The sequence below is a fragment of the Polyodon spathula genome, chromosome 13, assembly GCF_017654505.1.
Source record: "Polyodon spathula isolate WHYD16114869_AA chromosome 13, ASM1765450v1, whole genome shotgun sequence".
NCBI lineage: Eukaryota > Metazoa > Chordata > Actinopteri > Acipenseriformes > Polyodontidae > Polyodon > Polyodon spathula.
The window spans coordinates 19,368,593-19,392,687 of NC_054546.1; the positions used below are offsets into that span (position 1 = coordinate 19,368,593).

Consider the following 24,095-nt stretch of genomic DNA (forward strand, 5'->3'; position numbering starts at 1 on the left):
GTACACAGGATAGCATGTACTGGAATTTTGACAGATTCATGTTGAGAAGTTGTTTTCTTAAGCGTGATTCATAATGTCATATAAAAAAGCAGTTACTGTACAGTAGCTGGAATCACAGCTTATTATCGCTGTCAATTATTTTATTTAGGTATGCTAAATGCAGTGTTATTATAGCACTATATTCATCAAATCACTGTAGCTTTCTTAGTTTTCAGTTTCCACTGACGCATTTCCTCTTTATTTTTTATTATGCTTATCTGATTTTACTCCCGGATGTTAGCTTGCTTAGGGGTTGATTTGATCATTATACTCCACCAGGATAACTCTTAGGGAATTCTTAGAGTATTTTACAGCAACAAGGAATTCCACTGGCTTCCATCAACCACTTTAATCTGGGGTTATTACAATCCTGGTTGATCCACAGTGCTGTAAAATGCTCTAAAAAACACACAGTTTAGTCTGACATGGTAATCAAATCATCCACTTAGCCATGGTCTTCTAAGTGTAGTAACACATAATTACTAGTAGTGCAGGACTATGGGTCTCATTTACGAAAGGGCACTATATTTGGAGTTAGCGTGCATGTAAAGTAGTGAGCCTAATGTGCGTGATAAATCTAAATTTAGTGCCCCATTTACTAGCAGAGAACGCATTAATTTGCATGCACTGCATTTGGCTAATTTACATACCATACCATGCATGCTACATGTATTGTGAGCGATAATTTAATTTGCATGATGATGTCAGAGACTTACCCATGACCACCGTGATATCCAGGGCGGGCGCAAGGATTTTTGCTGCCCTTTTCACTTTTTTTTTAAATGTTATATAAAAAAATCAACATATAAACAAATTATTGTACACCAGATTATGTTTTTTTTTTTTTTTTTTTTTTTTTTTTTTTTATACAATCATCACTGGTTACAAAAGGTAGTGACATCTACTGTCAGCTCTACAATGACAATATTTCTGATCAATGGATTCTACCACCATGCATGAGCTTAGAGTTATAAATAACAATTGATACAGGATACACAGGTTACTTCAAACACATCATATTTTCATTGTACCTTATTTGTACAGTATTGCGTTCCGTAACTACTATAAAACTGGTATCTAACATGTAGATTAGTGATCATATAATCGTGCACAGTAAATCCTACAGTACTCTTTTCTATAGGCATAACCTTGACTTAAGAATTAACTTTAAAGAATTAAAGACTCTTTCCCGATGTGTTATGAAAATCAATTTTTTTTTTCACAAGCAGTGTTGCCAATTTAGCACATTTCTCACCAAATCTAGTGTCATTAAGGGCTGACTTAGTGAGATTTGTTGTCAAAAGCGATTTCCAGGTCAGTCATCGGAGAATTTCAGAAATATAAAATCGGTAAAACGTTTAGATTATCCTGTATTAGCAACGTCTTTTTATAAGAATCTGAATATAAGAAATGAAATCCAATAATGCCCTGCCCCATTTGAATACGCAGGAAACTTCAACGTGTCCTTTGCTTAGCAATGGGCTCAATAACCACGAGCCTGTTCTCAGGGGAGACCAGATTTTGAGTGACACAGAGAGGGCTATTGCTGCAGAACGAAGGCTCCCGCAGCGTAGCTGTCCCAGGGTAGCTCACACAGGGTAGTGCTGCATGTGCAGCACGTAATAGATGTCATCATTATATGCTGCAGTCCAATCACATGATAAGGATGATAAATTTAGGTACTAAAACAAAGTTTATTTCATAACAATAACCTAACCCTAAACCTAAAGTTCGTGGGGCATTGGCCGTGGATCACCAATTAATTGTCACAGTGTAATCACTATGTTCGGTGTTTTCCCCTCCCATACCATTTGTCGTCACGTGGTATCGACTAAAGAAATGTGAAGTATAAAATGTAATTATGTACCCTTTTTGCCGCCCCCTGCTATTTGCTGCCTACAAGGCTGCCTGTTCTGCCTATATGGTTACACCGGCCCTGGTGATATCAAAAATCCAGGAGCATCTTTCAGTCAGTAGCTTATTGTGAAGGTGGAAGTGGCTTACATTGACCGAAAATGAGTGATCAACAGGCACAGAACTCAGCAGGGGACAGGCAGAGGCAACGTAGAGTGAAACTGCACTGCTTAACTTTTAATTTTAACATGTATTCCTTGTCTGATGTAAAACAAAACAAAAAAGCCATTTTCCTTACTCCTTAAATGCATATACAATAAAAGTATTGCTGTGCAATGGTTTATTTCTCTTTTTGTTCTGCTTACTCGAAAAATATTGATTGAGAGGTAGCCTCAATTTTCTTCCATGTCAGCATTGCCACCCTGCAGAGCAAACCTATCCTGTGACTGGAAAATGTAATATAATTCCAAAGCATTGCTTTTTTTTGTGTAAATTGCGGTTTATTAAATAGGTTGCAGTTAAAGTTGAATGACATAGTTGAAAATAAATAGCAGGAGTGTAAAACATACGGCTCTGCAAACATACACTTCATTATGTGGAAAAGTTGCAGAATTAGAACACGTAATGAGCACTGTTTTCAAGTGTCCGGACAGTCACAAAAAGGGATTTCAAAAATGGTACTGTTTACTATTACACATGTTCACAGCTTGTCAGTATCTTTTTTTTCAGTACTGTTAAAAACTTTATATTTTGGAATATAAGTTAAATATCGAGACTTTATACACTGTATATACTAATATCTTTTTTTTTGTTGCTTAAGATTTCCACTGAAAGTAAAATACTCTTCTATTTATATATATATATATATATATATATATATATATATATATGCTGACAGATTTTGATGTTCAAACAATTTTTCCTAACCAAGTAATTCAGCAAGATGTATTTATTTCGCTTTAGTTACTCAGTGACTCAAACTAACACATCTGTTGAATTGATTCACTAAACTGAACGAATCAAACAAATCGAGTCAGATAAATCGAACGGCACATCTCTAGTTTTAAGTCCAGAAAAAGAGGTTTAAATAGTGTGCCTATCAGTGGTTAAAGCCTGGTGTCCAAACAAACTAATTATCGCACATTTTAATGTGCACAATACAGTTATCGCCCTTTAGTAAATATGGTGTGAATGACGTTCATTTCATTGTTCAGTGGGGGTGCCTCATTTAAATACATTATCATGAATTACCATACAATTCATATATTCATTCTGATTACCATATGGCACAATAAAATTACAGTGCACCATTGTATACCCACTATTTCACGCGATAATGAATACAATTTCAATAGTAAATACGGAATATACTGCTAAATACAGTAATTGTAATTATCATGCACCATAAAGTTTTGTTCCCTATTGTAAATTAGGCCCTGTGTGTGCATAGTCAGCGCTCGGATATCCGTTACCCAGATACACGTCAGTCTCGTTTTATCGCTCTTGTATTAAGAATAAAATCAATCCCCATTTATTTGAAATACAAAGCCCATCTCTTTTAATGTTACAGTTTATCTGAATATCCGACACAGCCCACGTTTTTTTTTTTTTATTCTTTCTAATGCTAAATCAGTCTGTCTTATATTGTGCAGTTACACAGTGTTTCCTCCAGTTTCACCTGACAAAAATGCAGCCAAAACAAAACAAACAAGACAGGCTAGGGTAATGTAACAGTTTTAAACAGTTTTAGATACTGTGATATATTTTAAATTTTATTTTTTTTATTTTTTTTATCTGTGATCTTTTTTTGCTTTTGTGCATTTTCATTTACATGTGAAAGGTGACATTAAGGCCTTATCGAGCACTATAGTCTGCAATTTTGAATACTGACTGGATACTCTTAATTCTGAAAACTTTTTTTTTTTTTTTTTAAATCTTTTGTTTTTGCTAAATTGCATTGCCTTTTACATTTTACGCAGTTCTGTGTATGGATAACATTTTGATTTCATGTTGCTGTTGGGTTGTTAATGGGAAATTTTACTTACCGCTACAATACGTACCAGATTTAAAAGTATATACTGTATTACAGTTAATGTGTCATCGCTTTACTTTTGGCAAGTGCTATTTTCAGAATCATATCACTCTGAATTAAAATACTACTTCTGTTAAAAATATAGTACTGTACCAACAAAACATCTAAATGGAAGCCTACTTATTTTAAAACACAGTCCTTTCAGATATGTATTTTTTATATTGTCCGTTTTGCAGGGAACACAAAAAAGATACAAGGGTTGGAACTGGCCAAAATGAAATAATCAGATATGCATCACACGCGTTTAACCATCACTGAAATCAGAATTGTATAGGATTGGCTATGTGAGTGCTGACCATTGTCAACAGGTGGAAACACTTCTCAGCCACATCTATCCCCACATGAGCCATCATTATCTACTGTATAATACTTAATATTTGGATGCAGTTTAAACAGCCTTGTTTTGATATGCTCCCTGCATCAGCGTGATAACATACCATAATACAAAGTGTACTTTTTCAAAGATCCCTTAACCTTTTCAGAACTTTTTTTAGGGCGATCATAAAACAACAATATCACAAGCAGACTAACTTTGATCTTTATTAAGACCTGCTCAGTCAGTTGGTAATTCTGTTTTACCTGTATTTTCTGTTTAGAGTGTAACAATATTCATACAGATGTATTTCTATAATATATTAGCACAGGGGAATGCAGATTACCTGTGGCTTCAAAGGCGGTCCCAGCTAGAAAAAACTGTAAAGTTGTCATTTTTAGGTTGACACATCAGTAGTTGTTGTGTTCTGTTTAGTTTGGCAGCTGAAAGGTGAAAGGCAGACCCCCGTACCCATCTGTGAGAGTGGACTGTAATATTTTCTATCTACATTCTGCAATTAGCTTAATTGATTACCTTGAAGAACGACAAAGAAACCTAATAAAGAGTAAACATGTCAGCTGCGATGGATGTGTTCAACCTAAAGGCAAACTCAAACATCTGCATGGGCTTGTTGTGAAACCTTTAAAAAAAAGGAAAGAAATGCTATTAAGGCTATTTTGTTGAAAGCTATCTGATGCAAGAGAAATAATAATTGTTCTCTAATGAGGTTCGTTTCAACTTTTCTCATTAATCTTCATTTGTCTGGTGCAGTTTTAGGTTACCCTTTTTAATTTTTTTTATTGCATGTGCCCTGTAGAAAGTGACAATGGTATCAGACTTTGCATTGTACATGAACGGCAATTAGAAAAAGAAGGCTAGCAGTTTGAGTTGATGATTAAACATTTTTTAGTTGTCAGCTTTAGGGAGCCTATCAATTACACAGACAATACCAGTTCCCATCACCAAGTAAATGATTCAATCTAATTGAATTTTGAGCTATGCTACAGATTCAGAATCTGACTTTTTTTGTGTTGCTTATTGGGTGTGATTCGTGAACTAAAGGCCTGGGAATCTTGAAAGCTTGTTTTTGAGGGTGTCTCTGATTGGTCAAAATCTCAATCAATGCTATGCCTAATACTGTAAGTTCTTTTGATTTCTAATATTATAAATGAGATATTACTGAAAACAACTCTAAATGTTTAAATTTCCCAGCATTTACTTGAATGTTCGCCAGGAGAAAGATATTTTTTTCTTCATGTTGTTTTTAAACATTGCAGTGTATCCAGACAACGCTTCGTCCAATCTGGATAGACTTTGATCCTTCTAAAGAAATTATCTTTCTCCTGGGGAATGCTCCCCAGTAAACGTGGAGAAATGTAAATGTAATTTATTGTAAACACTGCAGGGTGTTCAATAATATGTGAAGATTATAATAGACTACAATAATGCGTCATGCATCACATAAATCAATACAAAATACGTTTTATCAAATGACACAGAAGATGTAAACATTCATTTCAAATAAAAAGTTTATATAAAGCAGTAAAGGTGAATAGGCTTGCAGCTTTGCATTTTGATCCTTGTGTGTGGTACTAAATGGGAGTTTGAGGCAAATTACTAAAAGATCTGAGTATGTTATTTTTACCTGTGAGCAAAACTGAAATATTACAAAAGAGTACAGTTATTTATTTCATAATGACAGGGTTTTGCAGTCTGTCAATTTTTTATTCCTATTTATTTATTTTATTTTTGGTAAGGGTGATAATTATTCCTATATAAAAAGTGCCATTTCTTTGACTCAAATAAAACATTAAACCAGATTTAAAAGTATATTATTGATTCTCTTTGATGTGCTGACAAGTTTGGACAGTATGATTTCCTCAGGGGTTAGATAACATTTGATCAACCTTGACCAAAATCAAAATTTATGCAGCATGTTATGTGCATTGACATATAATATAATAACAATAATAAAAAAAGAAAAAAGCATTATATACTCAAGATGTATCTGGATCTCAAAGGAAATAACCATTACAGATGAGAAGCAACTGATAAACAGAAAACCACTATGAAAAAAATAAATACAGAGCTCCCACTTTATTTCACTATCTGACATACATATCAAAAAATGCTGAAATATTGAACACAGTGAATTACTGAATGGCCCTTATACAGTAAAATATAGCACTTGTACAATTTACTGTCAATGGCCTAACCATGTTTATGAATTATGGAATAGTGAAATATTAAGGGAAGACTGTATATTGAAATATACCCCCTTATACAATTAATTGACAACCTCATCTTGTCAATTCATTGTTAAAATACAATCTAGTGCTAAATATAACTATGCAAGTGCTAAAATGCTATTTGTTTGAATATGCAGAAACGCAAACTTAATTCAAGTCTTAAAAAATGTAATTGCCAAGCCAATGACTATTGTAATAATAATAATAATAATAATAATAATAATAATAATAATAATAATAAAGCATTTATTTTTTAAGAAGTGATGATGGTGCTTTCACTATCCCTGAGGCTAATGAAAATAACCATCACTCCTCCAAAGGTGGACTATACGAAAAGGAGTTCTTACTGGTTTGTATTTTCTCAAGTGTTCAATTGGCTTGGTAAAACCCATGTTTCTCTTTACATTCCACTGCAGTTTAGTGGTTTCAAGATGTTTGAAGGCAATGGAGGTCAGCACCTGCATGTGTTTCTGTACTGGATTGTGGGTCTGCCCCAGAGTCAAGCCTTTTTCAAAGAGAGTCAATGAGGTCCTCATTGGCAACATGAATACCATGCTGGCTTTGACCTCAGACAACCCCACCTTTCTGGTTCTGCTTTGGAAACATCAACTAATGGTAGTTGCACTAGTGTAGGGTGTAGCCTTCATAATGTCATAGAAAGAACGTCAGAAAGAAATATTACACTTGATATGAATCTCTAAATGATATCCGTAAGCGGTTAGGCTTAAATTTCAGCATTTTCAACACCCAGTCATAAATTCTAAAGTTAAAACTTTAAGGAGGCAAATGTTTTGCAGAATGCCTGTGTCATTGTTGTAAGCTCTGATAAAATGATCACATTTTCAAGTCAACATTCAAGGGCCATTAAAGAACGATCATTTGTGTATATCTCCTACAATGTTTAATTTTGGACTACTTGTATGTCAGGTAACTTTGCATAGTTCTTGTGGCATGCACCTGTTTGCATATTGCTGGCCCATGTGATGCAGAATGAGAACTGGTTGAGTAGATTTAGATAGGTTTTCGTATGTTATTATTAATTTCTTATCAGACGCCCTTACCCAGGGCGACTTACAGTTGTATACAAAAATACATATCAAGAATTACAGTACAATTAAGATCAAGATACAAAGTAAGGTGACGTCAATCCTAATAAGAACAAATACAAAACACAGTACAATTTGATATCGGGCAGTTCGAGAGCAGATAAGTTTTGATAGATATATCAGGGTTAGATATGAGTGCAAGTGAAATACAAAGTACTACAGATTGGGTAAAGTGCAGTATTAAATACAGTAAAATAGGGAGCAGATAAGTGCAAGTTAAAGTGAATTAAAGGCAGAGTGCTATATTGTCCAGAGGGAGAGTTGAGTTTTACAGGTGTTATCTGAATAGGTGTGTCTTGAGGAGGCGTCGGAAAGTGGTCAGGGACTGGGCAGTCCTGACATCCGTAGGAAGTCGTTCCACCACTACAGGGTGAGGGTGGAGAAGGAGTGGGAGCGGGTTTTGGAGGCAGGGGAGCATAGAGGAGGTACAGCCAGTCTTCTAGTGCAGGCAGAGAGGAGAGCTCGGGTGGGGCTGTAGGGAGAGATGGCCAAGGAATCAGTAGGCAAGTACAAGAGTCTTGACCTGGATGTGAGCGGTGATCGGGAGCCAGTGGAGTGAGCGGAGCAGTGGAGTAGTGTGGGAGAAGTGAGGCAGAGAGAAGATCAGGTGAGCAGCGGAGTTTTGGATGAGCTGGAGCGGACGGGTGGCAGGTGCAGGGAGGCCAGTCAGGAGGGAGTTGCAGTAGTCTAGGCAGGAAAGTACCAAGGCCTGGACGAGGAGCTGCATGGAGTAGCTGGTGAGTAGGGTCGGATTCTTCGTATGATGCTCAGGAAGAATCGGTAGATGCGTGCTAGTGGAGATGTGCTGGGAGTAGGAGAGGCAGGGGTCCAGGGTTACTCCAAGGTTCTTGGTTGAGGAGGAGGGAGAGAGCGAGGTAAATTCCAGAGGAATGGAGATAGAGAGATCAGAGGAGCGGGAAGATGAGAGGAAGAAAAGGATGTACTATATGAACTGTACATTGTCAGAACTTCCACTGCCCAATATTTCCAGGCTTCAAGTCATAGCTGTTCCGTTTGATTTGCATTTGCTTCAATTGCAGCATCCATTCTCAAATAGCTGATTGGAGCATCATCACTGCAAAGGCTGGTGATTTCAAGGCTGGTTCTGTGTTCTAAAGTCAGCAAGTTCTCTGTGTGGAGATGACTAACTTGCTAGTCCACAGAGCTACATGCAGCATGATGTTAGTTAATGTAACTTTGTGTAAATCAGGGATGGACAGCGCCCCCTAGGGGCCACAGTGTCCAGGAAAAGTCATGTGGAAATGTAGTTCATTTTATTTGTACTTCCCAAACAATCTACAGACTTTTTTGAGTTTTTTTTTAGTTTGATTTACATAGTTTTGGTTATAAATACATACAAAAAACGTTTTGAGGTCAAGATCCTTATAAAATAAACTGTGTGAGGTTTTGTGACAGTAATTTGATTAATTGTTGGGTGTACATTAGGTTAAATAAGTGATTTTTTTTTCAAACACAACAATGTCTGTTTTAGTTATTAATATGTCCACATGTATTTTAAATACAGTCAAATTAATTCTGCAGAAAATACAAATTTTAGGGCAGCAGCAGTAAGATCTGTCTTTGTTTAAGTCAATAAAAAATACCTTAATGTGTGCATACTGTATAATAGATATAACTGATCAGCTGAACATCACAAAAGGGTTGTTAATACAAATGCACTCTATTAAAATAGATTAATGCACACAATAGGATCATTCCTACACAAAGTAATGAAAAGAAATCTCCTTGGATTATAAGAATGAACTAAATAAGGAAATGTAAATTAATTTATTAGTCAAACCACTGCAACTTTATCTGCCAAAATAAATTTCTTATTGATCTACAAGTCTGTTTTAGATTTGATACTATTTACTGTATAAACACATGCGGCAGCAGCACTTTACTGAATGAAACATGGGCTCAGATGGGTGTTTAGTTTATAGTGATGACTAAACATTAGTTCTGAAAGACCTTTTCCCAACCGTTTGATAACATAATGCATTGACAGATGTTTGTTTTGCCTACCTGGAACTCATTATTAATTAATCTTTTTTTTAATATATCTTGGATTTACTCATTTGGAAATGGAGTATTATTCTTATTGATGTTGTTATAATATCCAGGTGGCTTGAATTTCACAAACTAGACGGTTTAATTTGGCACATTTGCGCAGACCTAATCAAACCTATGCTAACAGATGCAAAGATCCCAGTGTAGCTGTATGTGTTTGTGTCTCTATAATAATTAAATTACTTTGATATAGAGGATAAGTCAACAATGATCACCTTCATTTCTGAAAGCTAGCTTTAACTTGCCTGTCGTTTCCATTACCTTAATGAAGCGCTGACTTTGTGTTTTTACAAGAGGTAAAGTGCAGTGGCACATGATTAATCAGCTTCTGCATTTTAGTTTTATACTTCTAGACACAGAGATCTTGTTCTGCCTAATGTTAAAAGAGGTGCTGTTTCATATTTAATATTATAGCACTTTATTAGGGATGTGCTTTTGGTAAATGTTTATGAACATTTAAACACTTTGCAATGTCAGCATTTAAATGTTTAAACCATACACAAACACACACTCTTTATGTTACATTCTGATACTGACAGCCCTGGTTAGTATTTGCTCAGTGACTGTCTTAGAACAGGCTGTGTACTCTAAAGGGTTTTATTAAACGAGGAAGCGCTTCATTAGGCAGTTCATTTTCAAATGAACCCTAAATAAGCAAATAACATTTTAACATCGCAAAGAACAAACAGGAACCTTTGTGTGTGTGTGTGTGTGTGTGTGTGTGTGTGTGTGTGTGTGTGTATATAAGTAACTGTCCAAAACTACATGGTTTAAAAAAAAAAAAATAAATTGAGAGGCAAACATCACACACTGTACAGCGCGAAAGCAAAATGGCTACAGGAAAGTGAAATCGAGTTGTGCTTACAATTACAAAAAAGGTGGAAATACTTTCACTTCTGGAAAAGGTAATTACTAGGGATAAATAGCACAATATTTTGGATTTTTAAAGAGCACCGTGGCTGATATAAAAATTTCTGAGTACTCATCAAACGTCACTCTCCTCTGTATACTGTACTAGTGTACATAAACCTCCTAAACATTGCCATAAGTCCTGTTTAAATGCCAAATTAACACATTTTCAATTAATGTATTCAGTAATTAATATAATGTTTGCCTTCTTGTGCAGTTAATTGTATATGGTCAAGTATTACTAAATAACATATTCAAATTCACAGATCCACACAACTTTACATTCAATTGTAAAAATAGGTGCCTGGCCTACCAGTTTGAAGCATGGTGGTCCTTTACTTCAGTGTAGCAGTTCCAACATATAAATAAAAACTGTACTAAACATAAACGGCCGTTCAGTCTAAAAGCTTACAAAAAAGCCTTGAAAAAAGCCTTCCACCTGTGGGAAGATTGGGGAATGGGGTCCACAGGTCTGTGGTAATCGTAACTTTTTCTCCCTTTGAAAGTTTTGTATGAACAGCTGCAGCATGATTTTCTTTAAGTTTTTCCTGCCTTGCTGTTATTGTTTTATGGGTCGGCACAATATTGGGATAATCTTACATCGATTTAAAAACTGCTGCATTCACAGTTCACACGCACTGCCCTCATAGGGGATAACGTGATCACGCCCTGTTCGACCAAATCTGTAGCAAATGTTATGGATGTTTGCTCTTTATTACCATCAGTAGCTCCATCCACAATAATTCTGAATGTTTTCATTTCAGACTGTGAAGCACTGAACTTGTGTTTTTGTGGTACGGCAGTTATGCTTGGCATAATTATTTATACACCACGGTTTTCTTGTCCGGTTCTTCAAAATACTTCGAAACGTGGCTTCCTTTTGTTTAGAGATGTCATTTTAAATATAGAACAAACCCAGAAAAAACGTTTGTTCCTAACGTTATTACCTCGGCGTGGAATTGATACCATACCACGCCTACTACAGGCATAATCACACACAGTGCACCAATGAAGCACTAGATCGACCTAGAATAAAATCCGCCCTAGTGTCAATCTTTCTGTTGCACCAATTAGGGAAGCTACTTGGTGGCAATCACCAAACCCCTTCCTTTTTATAATATCCACCCTTACTGTGGCACTAGAGCAGTCTGATACATGATGGACTACTGACGATAAATTTCTAAAATGAATGCATAAAAAATACGTGTTTGGTGATGGTTATACATCTAGCATATTATTAAACGTTTTACCACTTCTTTAGAGCTTATACGTTTAAACGTTTAAACTTCCCATCCCTACACTTTATAATTGAAAATGAAAACGTGTTTTTTGATTACTCTAAATTGAAATTTAAATCGAAGTGGAAAATATGCATCAATTAAATACCAAAACAGGTAATGAAAGTTGTTTTTTGCAACAATTATTGAAAATGAGAGCTATACAAAATTAATATATATATAGGGATCATTTCTAATCAGACCCCTGTATTTTTCTTATATGAATAATTGAGATAGTTTCTTTGTAATGTATCTTTATTTGGTGTTTTATTTTTTCCTCAATTTGAGGGTGGGAAAGGATACAAACTGCTCCTTTCTCTTCCAATTTACAGCCTTGTCTCAGAGATTCTTAAGGATGCTAAATAAGTGACCAGGTAAATTAACTGGACAAGCATGCTAAAAGCAGACAGAGACAAAAAGTGTGTAAGAGAAAAAGAGCTACTAACTAGGAAGAAAGTCATAATTAATGGGAGTAAATAAGAGTAAAGTTCATTGAGAACATTTTAGCAATTAATCGATATGTTAACATCTCATCATCCTATTGTATTATAGCCCAATAATTCACATTAAGAAGGGTACAGCGATGGCCAAATGTGTTATATCACTTAGAATTTTAGGATTGAGATGGAATTTAAAAAAGAAAACTATATGAACCTAATTTTTAAGTTTTTATTTAACATCATTCATCAAAGAAACTACAAAATGAGATTGCAAATCTACCACAAGTCATAACAGTAGTACAGTATTTCATGTTACATGTTGTTATTTGAAACTGTCAGACTTTTCAATTGGTATCAGATTTTTGTTAAGTATATGGAACACAACAAAGTAATTAAATAAGTTAATTCAATAAGTTAGTTGAACATTATTCAGCAGGTTTCATTCGACTTTATGAAGCAAAATTTGTTAATTCTATAGCATGATGCGAAATGTTTGGTCATAGCTGTAAATTACTCTATTGGTGCTGTTATAGTGCTGTATCACGACATTGCATTCCACCTGCTGCAGAATGCTGAGCTTACCAAGCAGCTGTCTCAAAATACAATATTTGGTCCTACAGTTATTTGATTTAGGACAAAATGGAGCTGTCCAACAGCTGGCAAAACTCAAAACACAGACAAGAAGAATCTATAACAGCAGGCATCAGGAGCTCTTTATGTAAAAGTGTTTCTGATAACCCATTGGGAATATCCATAGAGTCAAACCCTTCTATTATCACGCTTAGAAATACTGTAAAAACTGACCGAGCAAACATGGTGACCATAAGCTGTACTGAAGTCACCAATAACTCGGCACATTATGAATTAATACAACAAATACACTTTATTTTTGTGGAGCTCAAAATAAACTGTAGTAGTAAGGATAGCACTGTTTAGAAAAAGTGTCCACTAACAGATTTTTTTTTTCAGTCAGTACAATCTGCAATCAATACTGTACTTGTACAAGACATGGGGATTATTTAAAACAAAAACTGGAACTACAAATGTGAAAAAAGCTCAAGGGGGTGTAGACTTTCTATAGGCACTGAGATATATATATATATATATATATATATATATATATATATATATATATATATATATATATATATATATATATATATATATATATATATAGCTGTGTAAAAGTCTTAGACATGTTGCATTTTTCTACTCTGATGCATTATGAGCATCGACAATTTACTCAAAGGCTCCACTAGTGTTTTCTACTATTAAAACAACATTGACTTGTATAAAGAAGGAAAAACATTGAGTGAGATAGGTCATATCACTTAATTTTCAAAGACTGGAAGACCCAAAAAGCTGTCTAACAAGGATGAGCAATACTTGAAGATAATATCCTTAAGGAATAGAAAGAAGACGAGTGTTGAATTGACAATAAAACCGGCAGAAGGCACAGGTGTCGTTGTCCATCCATCAACGGTTCAAAGCACCTTTGACCATTGTTCCATAGTCCAATTTCTGTGTTCTTGTTCCCCTTTCTTAACAGTGGTATTATTCCTGCAACACATCCTTTAAGTCCTGATTTCAAGAGTGAAATTGGTACTGTTGATTTGATGGACAACGACACCTGTGCCTTCCGCCGATTTTATTGTCAATTCAACACTTCTTTCTATTCCTTAAGGATATTATCTTCAAGTACTGCTCATCCTTGTTAGACAGCTTTTTGGATCTTCCAGTCTTGGGTTTGTCAATTACAGCTGATGTTTCTTTGTACTTGTTGATTATGCTTCAGATACAGCACCTTGAAAATTGAGTGATGCAAGCTCTTTCACTCAATGTTTTTTTTCTTCTTTATGCAAGTCAAAGTTGTTATAATAGTAGAAAACACTCTTGGAGGCTTTGAGTAAATTGTTGATGCATCAGATGCATAGAAAAATGCAAGATGTCTAAGACCTTTGCATAGCGCTATATATATATATATATATATATATATATATATATATATATATATATATATATATATATATATATATATATATATATATATATAGACACACACACACACACACACACACACACACACACACACACACACACACACACACACCTTTGATGTTTGCACTCAAAGCCTATTAGCCTGGGAGGCATTTATTTTAATTTAATACAATCCTGTTATAGAAATTTGTTTCAGGTACGCTTGCATTCCAGCCCGTTAAGCACATTCTTTTTTATATAAATCATTTCAATTATATTTGCTGCATTTTTACTACTACTACTATTAATAATACTACTACTACTACTAATAATAATAATAATAATAATAATAATAATAATAATAACAACATAGGATAATAGATGGCTTTGAGTCCATTGCAAGAAAAGTATTTTATGTAAAAAAAATAGAAAAAAAAAATGAAAAAAGGACTTGCCATGAACAAAAAGTCGTTTTTGGGAGGCTAATAAAGAGGGTTACACAGGACTGCTATGCAATGTGAAGGTAGAGTTTTTCTTTTAATGAATTAGATACAACTTGTTATTATATTCTAGGTACAACTAGATTTTTGTACACATGTTTTCTGAGAGGTTTGAACAAAAGAAGCAGGTGAAATCTGTGAATACTTAAATTGAGGGTTTGATGTTTTGGTGAGGGGGGCTACAGTATGTGCCATGTTTCTTGCACATCTACATTATAGATTTGGAACATTATACAAGGCAGTTAACATGTGAAAACTGTCAGTATGCACCATTATAAGACAACAGCTACTACTAATAATACTAATACTCATAATAAACTGGATATAATTGCACACATATAAACTAAAAATCAAAATGTACTTGCATGAATTCACTGGTTGTGGGGTGGTTGTTAATTTAGTATAGTATTCTATGATGAACTCGTTGTAAATGGGTTCCAGATTTTGCAGAATCTCTTCTTTTTTTCCTAGAAAACGGAGAAAATGTGCTTTCATTTCTGCCTATAAATATTTCTTAGTAAATACTATAACTGCTTTTAAGAAGGGTAAAATAATCTGTGCTTTTCCTATTCTTTCATGATATAAAATACATAGGGCTGTATTCATAAAACATGAACATCCTGGTAAATGCATCACCATCCAATTTAACAGTATGCTAATACTTTGCACTTATCACCTAAAATAGGCCATGTGGGATTGGTAGTTTGAATGGTATGAATTTGCAATCGGATGAAATAAAATAGCTGTGTAACCCAAAACAATACAGAACAATTAACATTGATCATTTTCCCTAATCTGGAAACCTGAATCATCATCGCCGGAATGTCCTTCACACTTCATCGTACAGTACCAAGAGCTGCAGCTTCGGCATGCTCAAGTTCTCCATGAAGTTCAAGCCTTGTTAAAAGGTGCTGATAAAGGTAGCCAAGTGGAATGGAAGAGTAGCGCTGACGGGGCTCTTTTGTAGTGTTCGTTTCAGGGCTGGCTGTCGGCTGGAGGGGATGGGTGTAGCTGGGATTCAAAAGGACTTTCGGCCGTGTTTTTGCTACAAGATGAAAAACAATCCTTTCTCTGTTCCCTTTGGTCTCAACTGTGACCTTGCTGCAGGCCAAGAAATGTCACCAGCTGCTTTGGTTAACATGGTCAGTGGTGGTGAAAAGTGAACCAGTGTGGCTTGCCTGGGGATAAAACACGACTCAGATTCCTGCAGGTGTGCTGGCTGTAGTTTGCATGCTTTCTTTCCCCAGTTTGTTTATTTACCTTGCTAAAAGTCTCAGTCCCATCACTTTCTTCTCTAATTCAGTTTTCTTGAGTAGCTGCTTCAAACATTTTGTTTTGCAATGATTTAAGCCTGCAGACTTAACCTTTCTCAAAGATGGGATTGACACCTTTGAAGGCCTGAGAATTAACTATTTCTTGTCAATGCAAACTATGATGACCCTTCCATAACACATTCATTCCATTTTCTAAGTTATAGATTACAGAAGAAAACTTATCAAAATCAAATAAGATATTCTTGTATATTGTGCATATGTCATTGCATAATGATTACATATTTAATATTTCACCTGTTGAAGGTCTCTCAATCGGACCCACAAATACAATGAGTTTACAGTCTCATCTTAGCCCCAGTAGAGGTTAATCCACATGAAAAAATCACCACACGGTTCTGCACATTCCTACTTGAGAGGCCCAGGAGCTAAAGCCAAGGTACAGTGGTACTACTGCAACCAAAATGCATCCAGCTATGGCCAAACGTTTTGCATCACCTAGAATTTTAGGATTGAGACATAATTACAAAAAAAAACCCAAAAAACACATTAACATAATTTAGATCTTTTATTTTATATCATGTAATCAAATAAACTACAAAATGATTATGCAAAAGTCTACCGGAAGCCATAATAGTAGTACAGCATTTCATGTTAGATTTTGAAATTTCGGTTTTTCGTTAAGTATATGGAAAACTATAAAACGCTGTGTAATTCAGTATGTTAACATTACCTTATTCAGCAGATTTCAACTTTTAAAATGAGTTAATTCTATAGTGTGATGCAAAACCTTTGGCCATTTAATAATGTGCTAAACAAAACTTTCTTTTACTGGAAAGTCCAGCAATTGAATCTCAATTAAGAAAGACAAAGTTCTGTTTTGGTTCTTTTATTTATCAGATAAGAACGAAGCTCGGCTCAGTTATGTGTCATATCAATTGCTGCAGATAAAGGGTTTACTTCTAGATTTACTGCCTGTACCGCTCTATCAATATACACAGCAAATAGGCTGTTGGTGAAAGGGGTTAAAAACACAGACAAGGGGATATTCTTTCCTCATTTCTTCCTGTGGGTTATGACCTTTGCTTTTTTACTTCCTTGATTTAGTTTCAGTAAATAGTTGCAGAGTAGCACGCCACCTGCTTTTGGTACTTGAGAAATTGACTTTTCCTGAAAGTTACCCTGGCCAGTGACCTTGTCCGACTACCAAGGGCTTATAGAGCTAGTGTATCTTTCTGTGTGGCCGTGTTTTTCTTTTTTTTCTCCCAGCACTGACTGGCATTTAACCTCTTAATTATTACAAGGCAGCTCACTGCGTTTTAATGCCTTGGTTCCGGAAAAGGCCCATGAACAATAAAATAAACGCTGGTGTATTGAATTCCCTGCACTTGAATTCATGAGCCAGGGTCTTTATAAGAGTACAGAGCTTAATAAATCTACAGCATACAAATTAATGTGCTTTTAGCTTTTGGTCATACAATCTATATTACAAATAACATTATGAGCTAAATATAAATGCCTTTAAATTTAGAAAACGATATTTGCTACAATTTAGAGGTAAATAAAATGTCTTTAAAGAGACATAGTTACAGTACTATGTTGCTAAATTAATTTTTACAGAAATAGTTGGTAAGTCTGCTGTATTGTGGCCCATTTTCCACTGTGTTTGTATGGCTGCCGGGGGGAGTCATCAGCCATATTTGGGATCAAGCACAAGCCGGTTTATTAATGGGTAAAAAGATGGCAATATTTAGACATGTCCTGTTTTCTAAAGCTGCTTTTGATACTTATAAACTATCCTAATTTATATTTTACATTTTTACATTTACAGAAGTTTGTGTCATGCTTCTCACAAAATGAAATAAAAGAGCACACACAAAGTTTTGGTAGTAGCTGTAAACCAGTGCGCTCGCTCTCTCTCTCTCTCTCTCTCTCTCTCTCTCTCTCTCTCTCTCTCTCTCTCTCTCTCTCTCTCTCTCTCTCTCTCTCTCTCTCTATCTCTATATATATATGTCTCTCTCTATATATATATATATATTTGTCTGTGTGTTTCTAAAAACAATTTAAAGAACAAAACTACAATGAACTGCTCCTAACTTCATCGAAGTAGTTTAGTATTATACCATTACAATTATTTTATTCCTTTTATTAAACTTGCATTTGCGCAGGTTTCGAAATAGGGCCCTTGGTGTTAATTATTGCCAGTCATTGGGTTTTACCCACCTTCTCTATGATAAGTATCTGTAGGGAGAACTGACAGTAGTGTTTTCATTATTGTTTGGAGGATCAAGAAAATGAAGAAAAGGCCAGATCTGCTCAGCATACCACACAAGCGCTGGGGTCAAGGATCGCTTCTGGAAGCTGGGGATTAGAAAGAGGTAAAATTATATTTTTATCCTTCAGCTTTGATTTCTCAACTTAATGAAGATTTTTTTTTTCCTCCGGCAATTCTGTCCTTCAAGCAGGTGTTATCCTTCAAGTGTGGTCTTTGAGGCAGTGAGGTAACTGGAGGACAATGTAATTCAAAGCAACCTTGAGCACGTACAAATTGGAAAGAGAGAAAGTTCTGAAGAGACTTCAAGGTCAGCTGACATGAGATCTGAAAGTCTTTGTCAGAAAATATCAAAGACAACTTTCGACTGTAAAATAAAATAAAAAAATAAACTCAGGAGGAGGCCACCTAATTTTGACAGGCACACAGTATCAAATTCCTGCATTCTGATGACGGTTGGAAGCTAATCTGAAACCTACATTAGGAGGCAGAAATTGAGAGCTCATGGAGCGTTCTGTGTAATACGACCTAGCGTTCATTTGACTTGTCACATCTGCTTGTTCATTTTATTAATCTTGATTGGTAAACTGACACAAAACAAAACCATTGTTGTGAGCAAAAGTGTTGTGTGTGGATCTGCTGTTCATTAATTTTTCATATTTTTCATCTTGGAAAATGAAAAAAGGTACTGGGGTTTAAAGTGCATCTGTTAAGTTTTCTATTAAAAAACTGAGATAAGTAATACTTATAAATACTTATAACAATAAAATGTTTTTTAAATGGTGATTTTTTTTTTTTTTTTTAAACAACTGAGATATAATGGATTTTCTGAGGCATTTGTTCACGCTTCCTGAAAAAAAATGTGATTAGACCGGTAGTGGTGGGAGTCATGGCGAAGAATCAAGAGAGCGTGAATTTTGACAGTCAAATGATTTTGGACTACAAGGGTCCCAGCCATACAGCCTGGAACCTCCTGCGAGACATTTAAATGATCATAGAGTCGATATTTTGTTTGAATTGTCATATTAAACACACACTATATGCCTAAATAGAGTGTTATACTATAATATTTACATATTTAAGTTGTGTATCCATGAAAGTAAAAGGGAAAACACATATTTAGTGGTATAGCTTAAAAAAAAAGAAGCATTTTATTTTTTTTATATACATGATGTTCAACAGTGTATTTATTTTTAAATGCATGTTTGTGCGCTATGTAGAAATAAAGATGTGGGGGGGGAATTACATATCTATTTCATATTACATATATTAATGTGTACATCAAAATAAATGGCCAGGTATTTAATGGAGGATCCTAGAAGTAGTTCTTTACAATGGCATCCCTCACTGCCAATCCACCAAGATGATCCTGTTGTGGTCCAGCTAAAGATGCATCATGGTGTCCTAGAGGCTCCGCCAGGTCGACACTCAAATCCTTGCATTCAATGGCGGGTACATTGGGATTGGTAGCAATATTGTTCAAAACAATACAGGCAACAATTACTTTGCATCCCTGTGGTGGTTCCACACGCAGATAATTCAGACAAGTGAATCGTCTCTCAAGTACCCCAGCGATGCATTATATGTGCACTACCATTAAAAGTGATTTGTATGATTTTTGTTTAAAAAAAGTAATATGAAACAAAATAAATGAAGTTGTGTATTACTCATTTATTACCACAATCTTATTTATGTTGTTAAATTAGGTTATATGATAAATAAAAACCGGATCAAATGATCCAGATAAAAGTAATCTCGATCACAAAATATAGGATTACAAAATCCGGATCACTTTGATCCAGATTAAAAGTTTTGAAAAAACAGTCCCAGGAGATTGAGCTCTAAACCTGGCAAAACGTGTGGAACAGCGGCCACACTGCATGGGAGGTTTGATTCCATTTCTGCGGTGCGATGCACATCTTTCAATGATCATCATTCATGTAATATTATATTTTGTCTTATATAATTGCATATTGTTCATAATATATGTAACGTGCCATATTTACTGGGCCTGGGGATGTAGCGTTAGGTAGTGGTCTACCAAAATAATAATAATAATAATAATAGCCATTAAGAAGGAGCCACACTCGTTACTAAAAGCTAAAATATCTTCTATTGTTTCACATGTTAAATACAAATTTAACAAATATATACAAATACAAAAGCTTACATTCCCCAATGTATGGAAATTTTGTAAACATGTAAACTTTTGACGACAATTGTCCACACACACACTTAGAGCCACTGCCCCTCACTTTTTATTTTTATTTTTAACATGTGAAACAATAAAGTATATTTTAGCTTTTAATAACGAGTGTGGCACCTTTCTCATTGCTAAGCATAATTATTGTGCTACAACGCTGAGTTTCTTGCATGCACAGACTTGGCCAAGAAATCCTGCCATTTTACTTGCACAAACTGCACCCAGAAGTGAAACGCGGGACTCTTCTTGTTCGGAAACCTATGGATACGATGGCCAGACAAGTTGGAATTGCTAGAACCCCCACAAATGCACTTTACCATCACATACCCTGTCTTTCACACAATGTCTGTCTGTCACTGCAGTGTGTGGCGTGCTCTGGCCTCTGATTCTGTCACAGGTGAGGTAAGCACAAATGGAATGTTTTCAGTGGGTGTGGCTTAGGATCCACTTTTATCACAAAATATGGGCACAGAAACTTTATTTTTTTTACATTTTTATTTTTGCAGTTTTATAACGAAGTAATGCCGCTGATTTTATTTTTTTAAGTTATTTTATATATATATTTGTCAGAAAATATAACAAATGCACTTTAAATCCTTTTAAGTATTTTTTTGTAATAACTTAAATGTTTATTTAAACAAAATTTGAGATCATTATCAAGTCAGTGGGTGTCAGTGGAGAGTATGAAGAAACAATACCTTTACACTAGTTTCTCCAGTGAAAGCTTTCAATTTAATATAAAAAATAAAAATCTCTACTTTTATAAATGGCATAAACTTTTTACAGGAGTAAAAGGTAGTGAATCAGCTTCAGAACACAATATACAATTATGTTATTTTTGTATTCATGTTTAAATTTATTTGTAAGCGTCCTAGTGCCAAGTAAAAAAAAAAAAAAAGGATCTTCTACATAGGACTTTATATCTCTTTCTACCTAGTCCACATAGACGATACTTTTTTTAATTGACACTATGTCGCTCCAGTAGTATGATGTGCAAGAGATTTGGGGCAGAAAGAAACATAGTGCTCACCAGAAATGTGTTGCAAGTGATTAAGCACCCTTTATTATTTTCACTCTAACTTTTCTTGTAAAAATGTCTGTGCAACTTTGGGTTTATTATTTACAGGTAAAGTGAAAAGTGTGTACATGGCATCGCAAGTGCAAGTCTTGAAGCTTGTGCAGAAGCAGCTTTGATAAACATGCAGACAGCTGATTCCACAATGGTCAGAAAAGAGAAGTCAGAAATGCATTAACAAATCAGAACCATAATATCAATGAATACAGTAGCAACTAATCTCAATTCGAACTATTACGCTGGAGTGTTATGTTTTTCCAAGACCCCACGTATCCATGTGCTATAAAATATGAAGGAACTCTTTTTTTTTTTTCTACAGCAAACTTAAATGAATCAATTTTAGTGAATGACATTCTTCTATATGAACTTAGAGACATTAAAAAATAATTGTTTAGTCTTCTAACTAAACCTTCATAAACTGGATATTTATCAGAATACTATCTGGAGGAATAAAAACCATCTGACAAATGCATTTTCTGAATTCTGACCTTAGCTAGAAATGAGTAGTATTACCAACGGTTCTGCCATTCAATACCCAAACACATACCATTAGCTTCTGGAGATATTTAATTCTGAAGATACATAATAATAATATATTCAAAGTGATGTTTCATAGGTATTAGTACCTGCTGCTTTAAAGGTCAACTAGATTAAAGTATAAAGCAATGGAATGATATTAAACACGCTGCATCTGGAAGGCGTCTGTAGATTTGTGATTTAAATGTTATTGGAGACCTGCAGAGAATGAGTGGAAAAATAGCTAGGAAACCAGTGAATACAGGGGAGAGTGCCATTAACTATCCTGCTATTTACACATCGTAAGCCAGTCTATTACATTGACATCAGGTCAGCATTCACTACCAGTGTTTCAGGCTGAAACGACTGCCACCGTTCCTGTGCTGTGTTTACTTTTCAGCTCAGAGGCTGATTGGTGATTTCTGATATGACATTCCAATGCTCTGGACTTGATGTAAGGTCTTGTTTTAGAAATCATCCAAAAGCAATCATTATATTGAAAAATGGAAGGGGGGTTGAAACAATATGCTGGGGATTAGGCTATCTTTCACATATATAAGTCCATCAATTCCTCCCCAAAATATGTTGTTTAAACTGTGGATATAGAACCGAAAGAAGCAATGTTTGACTTGTATGTAACATAGTAATGAGTGTGATACCTCTTGGTCAGTCCTTAGACCTATGTCTAATGCTGGGGGAATTGGATGTCAAACAAATCATATTCAGAAGGCTGGCAAAGCATCCTATATATTTATCCAAGCTGTTTGAGGTTTGTGGAACATTTCCAATAAATCTTTTGGTATTAACATAGTTTCTCAACATTTGCTTATTTAATACTCCACTTCGCAAAAGCACAATTATTAAAAAGAACACAGCATTTGAACATTGCTGAGTATGTTCTAACAAAGCATGATTTATTATTATTATTATTATTATTATTATTATTATTATTATTATTATTATTATTATTATTGCAGCCTGTACATTGAAAGCATTTGAACACATTTCAAATCTGACTAACCAGTTTCATACTGAAAAGAGAAAGTATACCAGATCAGTGCAATGTGGTACCATGCAAAGCAATGGTTTATAATTATGAATAATAATCTGCATTTGAGTTTACATGAACCAATCCTAGCTGTGACAGACTGCCTGTTGCAGTAGTAGTCTACACATGTAAGTGTACAAAGTTCCTTTTCCTAAATAGAAATAAAACACAAAACAGTGCATCATTTTTGCCATGATTTTACTGTGCATTACAAATACTTCTCCATTTGTACTCACACCTCCGTGCTTTAAGCATTTCTTAAACATGTCTGCTCCACCCAGCGCTTTTCTTCAGAATTTTACCCTTAAGGAAGGTAATGCATTGTCGGTTAAGATATTGCATTGTTGTTTAATGTGAGGAGTGTTTTAAACAGCTGTCATTGTTGCATCCAGATAACCCGTCATGAAACTATCTCAGGGTGACTAGACTTGTTGAACGCATTATTAATAGAAGGGATAAAAAAAACAAAACAAGCTTGTGCAAACACAATCTCAGTTTTAATGTGTCTGCTACGTAGTGTACAATACAAGCTTTTATCTATTTTTTGTGCATGTTAAGCATAACCATAAGTGAACATAAATTATGCACTTCTATAATAGAAAATAATGAACATATGCTATACAATATGTTACATTACAGTAGTTATAGCAACAGTCTTGCAGTATGTATAAAACTACACTAGATTTGAGAATGATATAATACATGAAATATTAATTAGGTAGTATATAAATCTTTATAAATCTACATATTCCATAATTTACTTACTTACTAATAATTACCTTTTTATAATAATTTGACACAAATAGACTTAACATGTATAGGTGTTTTCTTCAATAACTTTGCTCTATAAAGATGAGTTATTTTAAACTGAAACCTACTGTATT

General features: G+C 34.8%; 1 protein-coding gene across 1 annotated transcript in view; it reads left to right on the plus strand.

Annotated features, from left to right (window-relative positions):
- The window catches only part of LOC121325916, a 98,629-nt gene that overhangs the window by 57,802 nt on the left and 16,732 nt on the right, over positions 1-24,095 (plus strand). The window contains exon 12 of the mRNA XM_041268992.1: positions 18,382-18,475. Coding sequence (XP_041124926.1) covers positions 18,382-18,475 — 94 coding nt within the window. The remainder of the gene's footprint in view (positions 1-18,381; positions 18,476-24,095) is intronic.